The 18303-nt window shown below is 57.3% G+C and overlaps 1 protein-coding gene across 1 annotated transcript; it reads right to left on the bottom strand.

Moving 5' to 3' along the window:
- Positions 1-210: 210 nt before the first annotated feature.
- NHERF1 (NHERF family PDZ scaffold protein 1) lies at positions 211-17331 on the bottom strand. The gene is made up of 6 exons (XM_049635806.1): positions 16618-17331; positions 5388-5549; positions 4350-4503; positions 2031-2071; positions 792-881; positions 211-545 (listed from the first exon to the last, which is right to left on the bottom strand). The coding sequence occupies exons 1-6, from the start codon at positions 17077-17079 to the stop codon at positions 354-356; spliced, it is 1101 nt and encodes a 366-aa protein (XP_049491763.1). The 5' UTR covers positions 17080-17331; the 3' UTR covers positions 211-353.
- Between the last annotated feature and the right edge of the window lie 972 nt (positions 17332-18303).

Raw genomic sequence — 18303 nt, forward strand, 5'->3', positions numbered from 1 at the left:
CTGTCCCCAGGTCCTTGCTTGGTATGGGTTTCACTGAGGTCCCAGGGGTGTGGTGAGGGCGCCCCTGGTAGGCTGAAGCACTCAGGAGACGCAAGCCAGAGTCTGCTTGCTGACTGGGGCAGGATGGAAACATATTCACCTTCCCCAAGGTAAGGGAAGAGCACGGTTCTCTAGAAAAATCAGATTCATCTCTAGAAAAATCAGATTCACCGATAGAGGAGGGACGCTGGTGCTGATTTGTGTGTAGATTAGGGAGGGGAGTGAGTGGGGAGGAGGGAGAGGGAGCTGGCTCGGGTGGGGCAGGGGGGCTGGCCCAGTCGCACCAGCTTTCCCTGGTGCCCGCAGGAGGACACTCAGAAGTTGCTGAAGAGTTCGTTTTTCTTGCTCCAGTCCATCTGCGGAGCCCGCTTGTTGCTGCGTTTCTGGTGAGCCCTCTCTTTGGCCACGGCCAGGGAGATGTTGAAGTCCAGGATGGGGTCAGAGGAGGAAGAGGTAGACGAGGGTGCTGTGGAGTCCTGTTTCCTGGGGCTGTCTTGGGAATTCAGCTGCAAAGAGGAGGGGGCGGCGGCAGAGGGCCGGGAGTCAGTGCCTGGCGAGGCGTCCCGGTCCTCAGCCTCGGCAAGGTGGCCGGCTCCCTTGGGGCAGTGCCCAGGGAAGCCAGGTCACAAGAACAGAACGTGGCATAGCATGTGACCTCCAAGGCAGGCTGGCGTGCCAGGAACGAGCATGGCTTGGGAATGGGCTTCCTGTAACTCAGTGCCACCCTCTGCCCGCCCGCCCGGCCAGCCTACCTCCTCGCTGGTATCACTGGAGGTGGATCTTGCCAGGGCTGATCTGGGGCTCTCAGAGGCTACCTCAGCCAGGACTTCACGGCTGTTCTCCTGAAACAGAGAGGAGGGGTGTGGGTTGGCAAGGGATGGGGTGGGGGAGTCCTGAATAAGAGAGGAGCCCCCAGGGGAGACCGGTGCCCAGTCAGAGAAGCTCCCCTCAAACCTTTAACACCCACCCCAAAGCCCCACTGCCTGAGCCTGGAGGGGCCCCTCGGGGATTGACAGTTTTACATTCCTCTAAGGATCAGAGGGCAGCCTGGTTCCACCACCCAGGTGGGAGTGACTGTTGTGGGATTAGCGGAACTGCTCACACAGAACCCCCTCCCCAGCCCTCCCGAAGGAGCCTTCAGGGTTGACTAGCCTTTGGGGCCAATGACCATGGAGGGGCTTCATGGAGGGTGAGGCACAGAGAGCCTCCGCTTGGCACCGGGAACACGTGTGATACTCCCTGAATTCCTTCTGGCCTGTTTACTTGGACTTGACCCTAGGAATCTTGAAACCTTCACCCCAAAGTAACCAAGAAGGGCTTTGAAGGAATAAGGCTGATGAGAGTTCTAGGCCCACCGATGGGGTGACACAAAGTTCAGGTGGGCCCTGGGGGGGAGCCCTTGGGGAGGGGAGACCTTTCAGTAGACCCCGCAGAGAGCTCCAGCTCTGTGGTCTGACTCTGAGTCAGCCTGTCTCGGAGTGAAGGTCTTGGCCAAGGCTCTGACTTGGTGCTCAGCCTCTGCCTGGGTTCCTCTGCGGCCTCAGCTGGCACCAGGCCCCACCATCTCTTCCCCAGCCTCCACTGCCTTCTCTTTCCTTCCGCCCAGGGAGGAGGGGAGGAGGGGCTTTGTTCTTCCAACCCAGACTGGAAGCAGCAGGGCCCAGGCAGCGTGCGTCCAGACACTGAAGCTCTGTTCTTGGGGGGAAGAAAGGCCTCTTCTGTACGGTGGGGAGTTGGAGGCGGGGTTTGTCACCAGGATGGCGGGCTGCAGAGGGGCCCGGCCAGGCCTCTCTCTCTCCTGACTGCCCTGGCGCTAGGCAGGGGTTGAGGGGTGCACCGGCAGTTCTATAGCTTGGAGCTCAGAAGGGAGCAGCTTGGAAACGGGGGTTTCAACCTGAGCCACACAGCTGTCCCTGTCCCAACCATGCCACCTTCCACCCTTCTGCAGCCCCGCATGAGAGCCAGAGAAGTGTTAGAGGGCCTGCCTTTACCTTCCGGATCTCCCCATTGGTAAAGGGCTCGGGCAGGGGACCTACGGGAAGGAAAAAACAGCAGAGGTGAGTCCAGAAGCTCTGGGGAATGCGGACAGAGTGGTGCCTGGAGAGGAGGGAGAGCTTTGGGGTTTAGGCCATAATTAGACCTTGTTCCCTACGTCAGTGTTTAAGTATCTTGACTGCAACCTTCTAGAAGTATGTCTGACTTTCTGGTGACCCAGCACACACGCAGAGACTACACACGTGTAACAGAAGTTTCACGAAACAACATTTCCCCTTCTGCTTCGTCAGTGCTCTCCAATGTTTTCGATTCAGTTTCATTCAAAGAAGTATGCTGGTCTCTGCTAAGTTGATCTCATGAACCACTGATGGGTAATGAGCTATTTGGAAAACCAATGTTCTAGATGGGGATGAAATTCCAGGCTGGCTGCCTAAGACCTGGGAAGCAGATCCCCGGGCCTTGGCACTAGGGCCTGATTCAGTGGGTCTGGAATGGGCCTAGGAATCGACATTTTTCAAATGGCTCCCAGGTAGTGATGCTGTCACCAGAATTGGAACTACACCCCAGGTTATGGTTAGTACCTGCCTTGGCTGAAAGAGAAACTAATCCCACCTCGTGCTTGCCAATGTGAGGGCGAGGGGATGAGGGGGCTCAGGGCAGTGTCCTGAGTGCGCCCTCCCCCTGCCATGGGGAAACTGGTGGTGGCAGGAGGGGTCAGAAGGAGAGACACCAGCCTGGGGTCCCCGTTCCACCTCTGGGGACTGGTCAGCCTGGGTGGATTTCTTCTGAACTCTTCATTTAATGTCATTGTGCATCTTTCGTGCTGGCCTGGACAGCAGGCACACCCGATTCTCACCATTTCCTCCCTGTTGCTACCCACAGCCTTCCCGCGATGGCCAAGCAGGGGATTGCTGGGACCCGGAAACACTCACTCTCCCACTCCCCCCATGCTGGCCCCTTCCCCACGAGGGCCAGGCTGTCTCATGTGGTCAGGAGGCAGCTGCTGGGAGGGGGGCATTCTTCTTGCGGACAGTTACACCCAGCTGGGAGGAGGAGGGCAGCCTGGAGACCGCAGGAGAGACACCTGGGGAGGAGACCTGCCCCCAGGCCTCTCCCAGTGCAGCTTCTCTGGCTCGAGGCTGCGCTCACAGTAGTTCTCAGGGCCCATCCCACCCAGCCAGAGAGATAAGAAGAAGGAATGTTTGAGGGCTGATTTCTTAGGAGTAGGTGGGGGAAGGATGCCAGAGGCGGCAGGGGAAGGTATTGGAGGAGCCTCGTGGAATCCAGATTCCAGCTGTCTTCCCCAAACCCTGTTGCCAAGAGGAAGGCTGGGGCTTCTTGGGGCCTCAGTTTGCCCTCACTGAAGAAAGGAACTACCTGGGCTATCTGGTTTCTATGAACATGGGAAACAAGGGTGAGGCAGTGCCTGACCGCCCATGCCTAGAGTCTGCGGGGGACTCCACCTGACCCATCCCTGCTTCCAGGACCGCCCCCCCACCCCCACCCCAGGACCCACCTGGCCCCTCCACCTAGGGATAGGGGTCTGTGGCAGGACCTCTGAGTAGATCACCCTCCTACAAATAAAATCCTGACACCCTCAGGGAGGCCCCACCCACTGCAGAGTTCAAAGAGGTCCCACCTACCCTACACCCCCCTCCCCAACTCCCCCAGGAGCCATTTTCCCAGGGAGAAAGTCCAGACCAGGGAGTGAGGGTTGCTTAACTCCTCACTGCCCTCGGGCGGCAGGGTTGCCCGGTTTGGCTTGGACTTAGGCAGGGGGAGGTGCCAGGCTTGGCAGTGTAATATGGGGGATGGGGAGGGCAGGGGCCCAGGGACCAAGGAGGGACCCACTGCTCTCTAGAGCCAGTGAGCCTGGGTTTCCAAGACAACCTGAGAGAAGGGAGGGGAGGCACTGGGCCCCTGTCACTGGACTCTGATCTGACCAAGCGGAGCTGGAGTTAACCCTTCCCTTGCGGCAGCACTGCCTGGAGAACCTGCGAGGGGTGCGGGGATGGGGGGCTGAGGCTTCCCTCTGGTGCTGCTGGTTTGGCCTGGGAATGAGTGCCTCTGTCCCGTCTCGCCATCCCTCATGCCGGCCTCACCCTGTCATATGCCACCCTCAGAAAGCCACTGCCATCCCCGCTTCCTCTCCTGACACCAGGCTCCTTTCCCAATCTCCACCTTTGGCCCCCCCTGAAGGAGAGGGAGGGAGCTGAGGCAGGAAGCTGCCCACCCCTCCCCTGGGACACAGTAAAATCCAGAGCACTGGCCAACATCCTTGATTTGGGGGCCTCCGGCTGCCCCACCCAGCTCACCGTTCAGATGCTCCTGAGACGGGGTCACTTTGCATTTCTTGAAGAACTCATCGGTTTCCTTGTCTACCACCAGCAGCTTGGTCTCGTCCCCACCAGCCTTGATGGCAGATACCACATCTGCGTGCTGCTTGCCCTCCATACAGACCCCGTTCACCTGTGGGTGGGGACAGGGGTTAGCGGCACAGTTTTGGAGGGATAGGTGGAGGGAGGTACAAATGGTCCTCTTTGTCCTCGGCCAGGTGGCAGTCTGGGGACACTGAGGCCCCCCCTGCCCAGTTGCCTGTGGAGTCTTAAAGTAAGCCAAGTGGTCCTCCCACCTGACAGTCAAACGAGGAGGCAGGACACATGAGAAAAGCCAAAGAAAATATGGAGAAAAGACTAAACAAACACAGCTGGGACAGGAAAGATAGGGGAGGCCTGGGTTGGGCCCTAGCGTTTCTATGTACTTGTGTCCGACTTCCCTCTCTGGGCCGTGGTTTGCTCACGTGTAAAATGAGAAGTCTTGGGAGAGCTGATCTTCCAGCTCTAAGGTTCTAAGACTGAGATTCTGGGGCCTGCCCGAGGCACAAGGTTCACATTTCCTTTCCTCCTGAGCACTGCACGAGAGTGTTTGACTGCACCTGCTGGCACGGAGGCCTCCAGCAGTGGGAAACTCTGCAGGTGGCCACCTACATCCACTGGGATGGATGGGTGGGTGAATCTTGAGCCTGTCTCTTGGTAAAGAGCCCAGAGGAGGTGGGGGCAGGAAAGAAGTCCGTCCATCGTCCACCACCACCACCCACCCATCCATCCTTCCATCCATCCATCCATCCTCTCTCCCTCCCCTCCTGCCTACCCACTTACCACTCTTCTCCTCTCTCTGCCTGCCTCCCTCCCTCCCTCCCTCCCTCCCTCCCTCCCTCCATCTACCTGGCATCTGTGGGCTACCTGGGCCCCATGGACTAACCAAGGAGCAGACAGGGTGATGGCTCCCCCAGGAATTGCTTATCTGTGGGGATGCAGTCAGGAAGGGCCTGGGAAGAGGGTGAGAATCACTACCTCCACGATGCGGTCCTGAGCCCGGAGTCCCGAGGCCTCGGCAGGTGAGTCTGGGTCCACTGCCCGGATGAACTGGCCTGGCTTGGACTTATCACTGTGCAAGTTGAAGCCGTAGCCATTGGCACCCTTCTTCATGGTGCAGAGCCGAGGCCGAAGCTCACGCTGTGGGGATAAAGGAGGGTCTATGACCATTCTCCATCACTGGAGGTCCCACTCTCCCTGCCCTGTGCCTGATAGCCCCTCCCCCCCCCCCCCCATCAAAGAAACACTGGGGAATAAGGCAAGTTTGCTGAGCTCCCACAGAACAATTCGACAATTTGAGAATGCTGGGCTGGGCCCCAGAAGACCTGTGCAGAGATTTGGCATTGTAGCAAACGGCTCAGGTGCCTGTCCAAGCCAGCCGCCTTTTCTGTTAAATGGGAGGCAGGACCACATTAGCTCAAGTCCCTCCCCTTGTGACATTCTAAGGTAAATAGTGTTATTCTGATTGCTACTTTCTCCCTCCCCTCTAAAAGTTCAGCCTGGCTAGGTGACTGGGGATCCCTGGCCCTTTTGTACCCAGATCTCTGCAGCGGGGCAGGCAGGGCAGGTGTTTACTGAAAGCTGGTCAGCATGTTTATAGTAAAGCCTTTCCCCATCCAGGCCAAATGGCCCAGCCAAAAGGAAGGAAGCAGGCAGCCAGATGACCACAGACCGGGGAGAAGCACAGCCAGAGGTCCTGGACAGGACAGGGACCCCCCACCAGTAGAACCAAGGCTGAGGGCAAAGGCAGCCATAGAACCCCAAAGAACCTGTTGGTCCCCAAGGAGCCTGAACGGGGAAGGGGCCATGAAATCAGGGCTGGGCTGAAGGGAGCCCTGTGTGGCTGCAGCCCAGAGTGGGGACCTACTGAAAGAGCTCAGGCAGGTTTCTCTCAAGCACTCAGACACTCTGCTGAAAATGTTTTTCACCATCCTTGGTCCAACTTAAGCAGCTTAGCTCAGAAGCTGCAGGCCTAGGGACACATTTACATGATGGAGGGAATCTGGGTGTGCAAGGCCCAAGCAACTGAAACCTTGACCAGAAGCCTGAGCCTGAGGCCTGGCTTGGGGGACCCTCTCCCCGGCCTCCCAGGCCTGGCTGGGCAGGGCTGCATCAGCCAGCCTACTAGCTCTTGGTGATCCCCCCCACAGGCCACCAGGCAATGAGCAATGGCGGGAGTCAAGACCCTGGCTGGCCCAGGGGCCAGCTTCCCCACTTAGTAGTTATGTGACCTGGGGCAAGTTATTTCCTTCTTAGTGCCTTAGGTTCCTCATTTATAGGCCATTCTTCTTGTCACCTGCCTCCCAGGGTCCCAGGGTTGCTCTGAGGCCAAGTGAGATAATTAGCATAGGCAGAAACACTTTACAACTCCCAAATCCCTGTGCACTCGACTCGTAGACTTTCTCAGCGTTGGGGACACTAATGAATAATCCCCTGAAGCAGAGAAGAGAGATTCTGGGGGTGAGGGTGGGGGCCAGTTTGCTCTGAAACGCCAGTCCCAGGCTGGGAGTAGAGCTGGCAAGGGAGGGCAGGGAAGGAGAGGAGGGCTTACAGGCCTCCTGCCCGAACTTGCCAGCCCCAGGAGGCAGCTACCATCTGGGGCTCCCCACCCCTCCACTCTCAGGGGGTGGCTGAAGGGTGACTTTGCCTTCCTTCAACTGCCCAGGCAGGTTCCCTGTGTTTCAGGATGTTGGTGGGGGCTGTGGAGAGAAAGTTAGGAGGGAGAGGTGATGGTTGGACCCTAATCTGGGCCAGACGCCCTGGGCCCTTCTCCTCCAGCAGGCTCTGCTCAACCCAGAACAATAGCAAAGACAAAGATGTGAGCGTAAAAAGTGTGTGTGTGGCCGGGGGCACGGAGGCACCCTCTCCCCGGGGGCCGTGAAGCATCCCCTTCTCCCAAGCTCTCCAGGTCCCCTGGGCTCCTCACTGCAGGGCACAGTCCCAGGAGGCCCCCTGCCACCACCTGCCTCATTCATCTCTCCCCTCCGCCCAACCCCCACAGCCCTCCCAGTCCCCAGGGGATCTTGTTCAGGGGTTAGTGAGGCTCTTCTCCCCTCCAGCTAATCCCTCCACAAAGCTGACAGCCCAGCCCTCCCCCAGGCCGAGGTGAGCAGGAACAGGTCTGACCAGTGCCACCAGGCAGGCTCGGCTCGGCTTTCCACAGCCAGGCTGAGCTCACGATCACCCTGAGAAAGTGGGGAGGAGAATCAAGACGGGGCGGGGGGGGGGGATGGGAAGGGGCAGCTCTGACATCCTTGCTCCTCCCCACCTCACTCCAAAGAGCCTTCCCTAGCAACCTGGCTGGGGCTGGTCACCCCCATTTTTAAGAAGGAGAAACCGAGACTCCACATGTTAAGCCCACTGCCTGATGTCATAGGGCTTTACGGTGCAAGAGCCAGAGCTCCAATCAGGTCTCTGACTTGGACCCAGAGTTCCTTAAACCATTTGTGGGCTGGTCCTGAAGGACCCAAGTGCAGACTGGGAGGAGGCCCAGTTGGAGCCCGGGCCTCTGCAGGAGTCAGTCGTAAACACGGGTTGCCCTCCCGTGGTGCGCCCTCCCACCGTGGCTGCAGTCTCTGCAGGGAGGCAGCTGGTCGCTGATGAAACCACAGCCTTCCTTCCGGGTGCTCAAGGTCTTAAGGCTTCTTGCGGCCAGAGCTCCAGCCTGAGCTGGGGGAGCCAGGAGCACTCCGGAAGTGCTCCTGGCCAGCAGGGCGATTAATCGGCCTGGGTCTCTGTGCTAGAGGCTTCCCTTCCTGATCCCTCTGCGTATCTCCCTGGACGCCGTGTCTGGTGATCTGTCATTAAAGCCGGAGGGCCTGCTTTGAACCTCACTCCCCTCTGCCAAGTACCAAGCTATTAGGATTAGAGGAAATGGGGCTCCGTTACCCCATTGCTCCCTTTCCCCTGCACTGGGACCTGCTCCACTGCCCTCTGGGGGTAGCTGAGCAGGGAGAAGCGCCAGGTGGTTTTCTGAAGCGCTCAGACACCTTTAAGGGCCCCAACTAGCTCCCTCCTTCCCAAGTCCCCTTCCCACAGGAGGGGTGGAGGCTTCCAATTCCTCCAGAGAGACCAGCCTGATTCTGTCCACCCCTCCCCCAGCTGTCTCCAGGAGGTGTCACTGCCAGCTGCTGAGTCAGCCCATCAAAGGAGCCCATCCCAGCCAGGGTGGAGGCTGGTGCTGGCATGAGGAGTCCCTGGGGGCAGCCTCCCTGGGAATCTGGCGGGGAGGGCTGGCCCAGCACCCCCAGACCTGAAGTAGGACCTGGGTTCTGCTTCTGGGGAAAAGGGTAGATGGAAGGTCCAGGCCATCCTGGTCCTGGTGCGTGGCGGGCAACTTCCCGTGGGGAACATGGCCTCAAGAGGGTACAGAGTACCAGGTGGGGCTCCCAGTAACGATGACAGCTCAGAAGCAGAAATCAGAATCTGCTCAGCGAGGAGCCTGGCGGAGACCAGGAAGCAAGAGGAAGGAACAAGAGGCAACGGTGGCCAAAGAGCAGTGCAAATGGGCTGGGGGGGGGGGGCGGGGGGGCTGGATGGGTCTGAATCTCACTTCTGAGCAACGCCAGACAAGCTTGCCAGAAAAGACCCCGTCAGGAGAAGTGCCTCCAGACTCTTCTCCTGGAGTCTTCTCCCACCCTCAGGTTGTGAGGCTGTCCCAAATCCTGTCACAGGCCCCTGTGGCCATCCTCTCCATTCTCTCTTCTCTCCCAGGGAGCCCAGCCCAGGCCCGAGTGGCCACCCAGTCACCTCCACCCACGCAGCCCAGGGAGCGGACTGCGGGCACGTTATTCAATAGGTGCCACCAGCAGCCACCTGGAAAGCTGAGGAAAGTCGATACCCTAATCCCAGTGCCCGTCTCTGGGGAGCAGGCCCAGGGCCGCTCCCTGTTGCTCCTAAGGGGAGGGCTGCTGGGGGCGACGCCCCAGTGAGCCCAGCCCCTCCCTGATCGGTGTCATGGTGATGGCCCTATAGAAAACAGCCAGGTTGCTTCCAGAAGGCCAGCCAGCTGTGGGTCCCAGAAGGAATGGGTTGAAAGAGCAGGAAGACCACCGGGGTGGCTAAGGGAACAACAGAGGTGACCCTCACCTCCCAAGCCTGCCCTTCCCCCAACCCAACCCAGCCAAGGGCTCTTGTTTATACAGATAAGATTGATGCTTGCTGCCCCACACAGGGAGATCAGCCCCAACAATGGGGTGGGTGAGGGGGTGGGGGGTAGGTGGGGAAGGAGTCCTGGCTGTTCTGGTGGGGGTGGGATACAGGGTATGCTGGGCATTAAGGCACCGTGACTGCTCTGGGAGACAGCTCAGTTGTTCCACGGGACCCTGGACACACAAGCTTGGGCCTGGTACCAGCTCTTCAAGGAAGCCATGATGGATGGTGAGAGCTGGCCTGGCCTGAGGGTGACATGTGACTGGGCAGCAAGGGGGCACTGTCCTTAGGGCAGGTTGGGAAGTGACCAGGAGCTCAGACCAGAGCTCTAGGCTTAAAGGTATCCTCTCCTCACCCAAGGTACAGAGGGCTTGGCTGCCACTGCCCGCTGCCCCACGGTCCTGATATGGCTTCAGTTCACCCTAGAGGACCTTTCCCGCCCAGGTCTGTACGGACTGAGGGATGTTGGACACCTCCATTGGCAAAAAAGGAGCTACTCTAGCCCCTGGTCCTGTCCTTCCTGTTTCCCAGTGGGAAGGCCCCTCTTGGGAGCCCAACTGGGGTGGGATCCTGGAGAGAAACATATGCTCAAGCGGGGGCTGCTTCGCCAATGCAACACGCAGGGGCCCTGAGCCAGCTTCTCCCTCTGGTTCTTTTCTCCTGGTGCCGGCCAGAGACCCACCCAAAGGAGTTTGGCTCAGGTCTCCCCAGGGCTGGGCAAGGCTGGGACGGAGCAGGCTGGTACGTGGGCTGCTTGCTGCCTGGCTGGACACCATCCAGGCTGGCCGCCCCATGCCTGCCTGCCCCGCGGGCACTGCATTCTCGTCTCTTCTCATCCCTCACCCTCCTCCCAGAAGCCACTGGATTTAACTCCTGCAGGCTGTCCCAAGACCGACGAAGACCCTCAGGGAGCCTGTATACTTGGGGCCCTATTGAAATAAATAGCAGCTACCGTTTCATGAGCACTTACTATGTGCTAAGGACTGCACTAGGATTTTACGTGCACTTTCTCATTCAAACCCAATTATAGTCCTGCGAGGAAGGTATCATTGCCGTCGTTTCCCAGAGAAGGAAACTCGGGTCCAAAGAAATCACGTAAATGGCTCGAGTACCCAGCTGAGGGGAAAAGGCAGGCTCGGAACTCAGATGTGGGGCAGCACTGCCCGACAGAAACAGGATGTCAGGCTGGCAGGTAATTTAAAATTACACTAAAGTAAAAACAAACAAGAGAAATTAACTTTAAGTATCTTATTTAACACGATATACCCCAAACTGTTATCATTTCAACATAATCCACTTAAAAATATTTAACAGCATTATTGTTACATCCTTTTGTTTGTACTACGTCTTCCAAATCTGGTGTGCATTTCACACTTCTAGCACATCTCAAGTGCTAAGAGCCACATGCGGCAGGTGGCGGCCACAATGGCCCGCTGATATTTCTAAAGGCCTCACTCTCAACCATTACGCTGTCAGCCCCAAACGCTTTTCTAAATCAGCCCCCATGTTTGAATCGGGCACCATGACCTTATAAAGCACCCTTATACCGGACGACAACAATGAGCCGGTGGCACTTGAATCCCATTTTTAGGAAACCCGTGCCACCTGCCCTTTCCTAGGGCACAGGAAACTAAACATTGCCCAGAGGGCTATGTGGTGAGTTGTTCTGTTCCAGGGGAGAAGGAAGGCCAAGGCCAACAGTCAAGGATGGCCTTCAGAAGGGGCCCTTTGTGCTACAGGGAAGCCCCAAAGCCAGCAAAGGTGGATTCTTAGGACCCAGGGGGTTGGGAGTAGGGTAGAGACTTGGTGGCCAGACTCCTAGCCCCAGCCCATTGCAGAAGAAGGGTGAGGCCACTTCTGGGCGGAGGCCTTCCATCAGGGCTGACACATTTTCCTAATGGTGCTGAAGGCCATCCCTTAGGGACAGAAGCTACCTGGACCCTTCCTTGCAAGTAGCTGATGCAAGCAAGCCTGAATTTATGCCATGGTAATGGCTCTTATGTGGCCCAGAATGTGACGGGCAGAGACACCCAGCAGGACACTCAGGCCCTCAAGGTCAACCCAACTGTATGGCCAAATGGATGTGTAGGCAATGGAGTCAGAGAGAGGTGGGTTCCGAGATACACCCCAGCTATGTGGTAAAGGCTCATTAGCTGAGAGCCCTGGGGCCAGCCAGCTGAACTGGCCAAGCTTCAGTTTCCACATGTAGACCGTTGGGGGCTAATTCCGGCCTTGCGGGGCGGTCGTGTAGATTAAAGGACATGAGGCATGTTTAATGCACAGCGCATTGCTAGACACAATACCTACCGCTTATTGAACACTTACTATCAACTCACAAAATGCAGAAAATAATACCCAATTTGCAGGGTTGTCAGGGGAATCCATGAAATTAGCATCGATATCTTTATGGCACGAGGCTGGACACTAGAAATTTTGAGTCTCCTTCCCCGGCAGGGCTACTCAGAGCAGCAAGATGAACACCTAATATCTAATATCGGGATGGAGAACCCTGGCTTCTCTCTGTAAAAGGCTTGCAGCACCAATGAAACCCTGGCTACACCCCTTCCTCCCCTAACTCCTAAGTGCTCCCCCACTTCCCCAGGGCCCCATGGGGTGGGAAGTGTGGAGAGGAAGAGAAGGGCCCCTATCTAGACATACAGAGAAGGGCGCCCCATTCTCTCTCTCCAGAATTTAACTTTACAGGAACCTGGTAAGAACCAGGAAAGAAAGAGACCCCAAATATGTGGCTTAAGAGCAGGAACCAACACACAAACTATCACACATACCCATCTATTTAAAATCCAGACACCCTGCAGTTCTAACCCTGTTCTGCCCTCCCAAACTCTAACTTGGTCGGTGTGAAATGGCCTGCCTGTCCTGGGAAAGAAGTTGGTAGGCTTCCAGGTAATTGTGCCCACGCACCCACCTTGCTGCCTGGGGGGTGCCTGCACTCTTCTCTTTTCTTTCTCTTCTCTTTTCTGTTTTCTTTTCCTTTCCTTTCTTTTTTTTTTCATTTTCTTTTCTTTTCTTTCTTTCCCTCTCTCTTTCTCTTTCTTTTTTTAATTTAAGTTTTATTTATTTTTTAAGTAGGCTCCATGCCCAACATGGGGATCAAACTCACGATCCCGGGACCAAGAGTCGCATGCTCCAACTGCCCTGGCCTGCACCGTTTCTGCCTCTGGGATCAGGGTCAGGTCTGGCAGGAAACCACCCCAAGCTGGGCACTGACACACTGAGACACACACATACACCCCTCTTATGTCATCAAGTCTCCCCCAAACCCTGCAAGGTGGGGTGTTGGTGTTCCCATTTCACAGAAGTAGAAGCTGAAGGCTGCAGGCCACAGTGGAAAATTAGGGTACCAGAGCCAGCTAACACAGAAGCCCAGAATTTTAGCCTTCTAGTCTTAAAATGGAAGCTTCCAGCAGGCAAGAGAAAAGAGTGGGTAGGTACTGCCTGGAATTCTGATCTCTGGGTGTGCCCGAGGTGCAAATGGGCCCAGGTATGCTGGACTGACATGAATTAGGATAAAGGTCCCTGGTGGTTATCATGCATTCATTCGTTCAAAAATTATTTGAGCCCCTCCCTCCTCTGTGCCAGGTACAGCGCTGGGGATATAAACACAAAGAAGACACAGTTGTTGCCCTCTTCACCACTGCAGCAGAGGTCAAGGTCACGAACAGATGATTCAAATATTGCGTGTTCAGAGCAATAAAAGATGCGGGACAGGGAGGAGGAGGTGAGCAAAGAAAAGGCTCATTCTGGGGGTGCCCCGGGGGCTCAGTCGGTTAAGCCTCCCACTCTGGATTTTGGCTCAGATCATGATCTCACGGTTCATGGGTTCGAGTCCCACATCAGGCTCTGCAATGCGGAACCTGCTTGGGATTCTTTCTCTTCCCCTCTCTCTACCCTTCCTGGGTTCAATCTCATGCTCTTAAAATAAATAAACTTTGGGGGGGTGGGGAAAGCTCATTCTGTCTGCAGCGTCAAGGAAAGGCTCCACAAGGCTGTGAGTGGTTTTCGGAGAGTGTGCCTTGTGGAGAAGGGGACTGACAAGTCCCCAGGCTGAAGGGTAGCATCGGGATGTACTGGGTTGCTGTATTGGGATGGGCTGTGGAACCCCCTTTGATTATTTGAGAACAGTGGCCTCTCACTGAGCACTCACTGAGCACCAGGCTGGGACACAGATGCACTTGCCCAGGCAGAGGCCGATCCAGGGCTGGCTGCCCCATGGGTGGGCATGCAACAATCACTGTGAAATACTTGTCAACTCAAATACCAACAGCGACGTTCGCTGAGCACTTACTTAGTGCCAGGCACAGAACGACTGCTTTTCAGACCGCCCCATGTGATCCCAACCCCAGGTGCAAGCTGTTAGGCTCCCACCTTACACAAGAGGAAACAGAGGCCTAGAAAGGTTAAGATACGTGGCTCGGGGCAGCCCAGCTAGTACAGCTGAGCTGGCTCAGGCCGGGCCAGGCACCACTGTGACTGTGGGAGCTGTGGGCAGGGGCGTTGCTGCGCCTCTCTCCGAGGGGGTGGGGAGAGTCACCGACAAAGCAGGTGGGCAGAGCTCCAAGTCCCCTCCACCTGCTCCTCCAACAGCACTACAGGCACCCCCATGCCCTCTGCCCTGTATGATTCTTGACCCAGTCTGGTCTTTCCAGTGAGATGTCACCTGCCACCCACTCTTCGTGCCACACTGTCCCACATAATACCTTTTTCACTTGTGAGAGCCAATGAAGATACCCTAATAGCCCCCACTTTGCAAACATATTCAGGCTAAAACTAACTTAGTAAAACTCAAATTCTTTATAGGAGATGCCTTTTAGGGAAAAAAATAACTCTTACTATGTCTATTAACTTTTTTTTTTTCTTTTTTGCAATGACAAGGGTGGGTCACCTGCATGGCCACCATACCAGAGTTCATGGGAATTTCCTACCAGAGGCACTGGCTATGCAGGAAGATGAAAGGGTCCTCGCACAAATGCCTGGGCAGAAAGAAAGGTGCTCAATTCAGCATCCACTTGGGGCTTGAGTGCTTCCCATTATTTGTAAAATTCTAGAGAAGGCGGGTGTCACTGTGTTACAATGCACCCCACTTTACAGATGGGACAACCAAGGCTCAGATAAGTTATGTGACTTGACTGTTGACCTGAAACCCCAAGAGGCCTGGTGATGGTGTCCCCAGGACTGGCTGGAGGGGATTCTACTCCCTTCTCCTGGCCTAACAAAGCAGGAACAAACGCAGTTGTCACATGACCATGGGGGGGGGGGATCGGATTCTGTGGTCACCTAGAAAGCAGGAAGTTAAGCTCCCCTGCTTTTTCAGCCGGCATGGTGGGAGTGAAAGTGCTAGGTCAAGCCTCCATGTTCCTGGCATCATACACCTCCCCACCCAGGCCCTCCTGCACCCAGCAGCAAAAAAAAAAAAAAAAGAAAAAGAAAAAAAAAAAAGAAAAAGAAAAACTGAAAGGGCAATGGGAGGAGCTGAACATAACAGTATCTTGGTGGGGGATGGGGGCGGGGAGGTGGTTACTTGTGCCAGTGCCAAAGTCCAGAAAAAAGGGGGGGGGGGTGGGAGAACGGCAAATCGATGCACTCAGCACAAAGTTCAAACTGGATTTCTGCCTGGGACCAGAGGTCAGGGGTTCCAACTCCGTGGTGTCAAGCCCCTGCCAGGGATGCTCCCACCCCTCCCCCACCCTTGCCAACGCCAGCTTGGCAGTGGCAGGAAGTGGGAGCCTGGCGGCCTTGGTATTCCCAGCACCCAGCTCTGGCTGGACGGGGCTCCTGGTGACCTCACTTCCACGAAACCAGCTGGTCCTCTCCGGCTCCACCTTCTACCTTAAGGCTGAACAGTGCCCTTTCTCTGTCCAGGGAAGCTTCTGCTGGCACCATGGATACTCCTGCCACAGGCTGCCACCAGGTGGAGAGCTGGTGGTGAAGGCCTAGCTCCTTCACTCCCTGGGGACAGGAGGCTCTCATCACCACTCCTGTTTTGCTACTGACCCTCCTGCAGCTGGTCCACACTGGGATCGTTTGGGGAAACACCAAACTTGGGCAAAAAGTAACCAGCCTGCTTCGTGTCCCAGGACTGGAGTGAGACAAGATGATGACAGGGCAAGACCACCTGCCCCTGGTGAGTGCTGCTGGCCTCGGGACACCGGACCACTCTCCCCGCCCTCCCCCCAGCCCGTTCCCTTCCTCCAAAGTCCTCCCCTCCCATTCCCAGATACAAGCTGGCGCTTACTCCTCACATTCCTGAGACTCATAAATCCTCCTGGGTGGCAGAGCCACCACCACCTCCGAGACGCCTCTGCACCTCCTCCCCGCACCCCACCCCCACACTTCGCCCTGAGACGGCGGGGCTTCGTCTCCTCTTAAAAGTCACACTGTACTTCAGGAGGATGAAGTCCAGCCAGGCTGAGGTTAATGATACACACACCAGCCGGCGGGGTGGAGGGGGGGTGGTCGGGGGGTGGGGAGGTGCGGGGAGAAGCCTGTGGGCAACCCCTCCCCTCCTGGTGCTGGGATTCGGCACAGTAAAGGGGCGGTTATTCCTCTTGCTTTTTGAAATCGGGTAGGCGGTCGCTTCACCCCAGCTTCAGCTACCACCCACAGGGGCCGTGGAGGAAGCTGGCACCTCTGGTGCGGCTGGGAGTCGGGTGGCCGACGTGGGGCGGGATTGGGGGGTTCCGAAGAACGCGAACAGATACCGCCAACAGAACCGAGGAAGGGGGACTGGGCTCCCCTGAGCCGCCCTCCTTCACCCCCACTCCCAAAGGCCAAGGGACAAGAAGTGCAGGTGGCAAGGCGCTCAGGGTCCCAGCCCAGTCTGGGGAGGGAGGGGCGTGGGGGTGGCGGGACGCAGCCCCAATTCAGCAACTGCCAGTTTGACCTGTCGGCGGGAGGGCGGAAGCAGCCTCCCGTTCGAGGATCTAGTTTCAGAAAGACAAGGCAGGCGCAGGGATGGGCGTCCGAGGGGCGCCTGGGTCTCTCCCGATCCCCACTCCCACCCCTTTCCAGTCGCCGCTGGGTCCCGGCCCACACTTACCCGCTCGGGACAGCTCTTCTCCACCTCGCGCGGTTCTGGCGCGGCGGCCTGCGGCTCATTTTCGTTACCAGCTCCCTGCGCTTCGGTGGCGACCGGCGGCTCGGCCTGCCCGGGCCCGTCTTGGGCTCGCAGCAGCTCCTCCCGGACCTGGACACCCAGCTTCTGCAGTCGCTCGTCCGTCTCGGGGTCGACCACCAGCAGGCGCACTGCGTTGAGCGCGGCACGGATGCGGCTCACCACCTGCTGGTGGGTCTCTTTCTCTACGTTCTCGCCGTTCACTTCCACCAGCCGGTCTCCGGCCAGCAGCCCCGACTTCTCGGCTGGCGAACCGGGCTCCACCAGCCGGATGAACTGGCCCATCTTGCCCTTCTCCCCGTGCAGGTGGAAGCCGTAGCCGTTCGGACCCTTCTCCAGGCAGCAGAGCCGGGGTAGGGGCGCCCCGGCCGCCGCGTCCGCGCTCATCTCGCCCGGCTCAGTGGTGCGACGTGGGGTCCTGTTGGGGGCTGGGGGCGGGACGGTCCAGCCCTTCTCTCCTCCCTGTGGACCGGCAGGCAGGAGGGAGCGCAGGAGGGAATCCCCGCGCCGTCACACTGGCTGAACAAGCAGGTGTGCGGCGAGCTGTGGCCCCGAACTGCTAGAAGTTGGAGCTGGAGCGCGTGGACCAATCCCCACCCCGCGCGGCGTCTGAGCGATGCCGAATCTGCTCCAGCCCCTTATTCCGGGGGCGGGGTCGCGCCGAGGGTGTGGACACCAAGACCCAATCAGAAGCCACGAACAGGGGCGCTCGGGCCGGGTGAACAACTCTGACCAATGGGAACGCTCAGGGGCGGGGCCCAGTGCTCTGCGCGGCGCCCCGCGGCGCAAGAAGAAAGAAGGCTCAGGAAGTGGAAGTGTTTGTTACCAAGTGGCCGGAGTTGAGGCGGGGGGCGGGGCGAGTTCCTGGTACTGGGCGGAGGGACCCTTAGGCTCAGTTTTGGTTTTCCTACATTTGGTGGGGATTGTGGAGAGCCAACCTTTGGGTAAAGGACTCTAACGTTTTAACAGCCTTTAGCTAAAACCTTGTGTGCACTCCAATGAGGGGTGGGAGCGACTGTTGCCGGGGAAACCGCTCCAGCTCCGGGGCTGCAGGGTCGCAGAAGTCTTATGAACAAGACGAGGTGCACCTCTGACCCAACAAAGTTGTTTGAATAACGACATTTTCCCGTTCGTGGAGTCACTTTGCGTTGTCCAAGGACACGCTTACAGGGGTGCGGGCTCTCATCCTCGCTGGAACTGTGTGAGGGCTCAGCAGGGAGCCCAGGCTTCCCCGGGGCTGCCTACTGAGGACAGGCCACCTAGGACAAGGGTGTGAACACTGGCGTCAGCGTTTGGCTAGGGAAGTGGGGGAAGAGAGGCAGAACAGAGTCTGGTAACCAATCTCTGAGTACAGCGAGCAGAGGATAAACAGCCCTGGCTTTTTCCAATAGAAAACAAAAAACAAAAACAAAAAAAAACAAAAAAAACCCCAAATGGGACCATGAGATAAACCTTTCACCTCCTGGCCCGGGGAGAGGCTGGGGTGCCGGTTGGTTAGGGGTGAGGTGAGCAGTTGGGGGCATTGAAGGATGAGGATCAAATGATTTGGGCAGTGACAGTTCCCCCAACATGCATCATTTCAACATGATCTCCCCTGTCCCCTCTCCCTGC

Source organism: Panthera uncia, chromosome E1, assembly GCF_023721935.1.
Source record: "Panthera uncia isolate 11264 chromosome E1, Puncia_PCG_1.0, whole genome shotgun sequence".
NCBI lineage: Eukaryota > Metazoa > Chordata > Mammalia > Carnivora > Felidae > Panthera > Panthera uncia.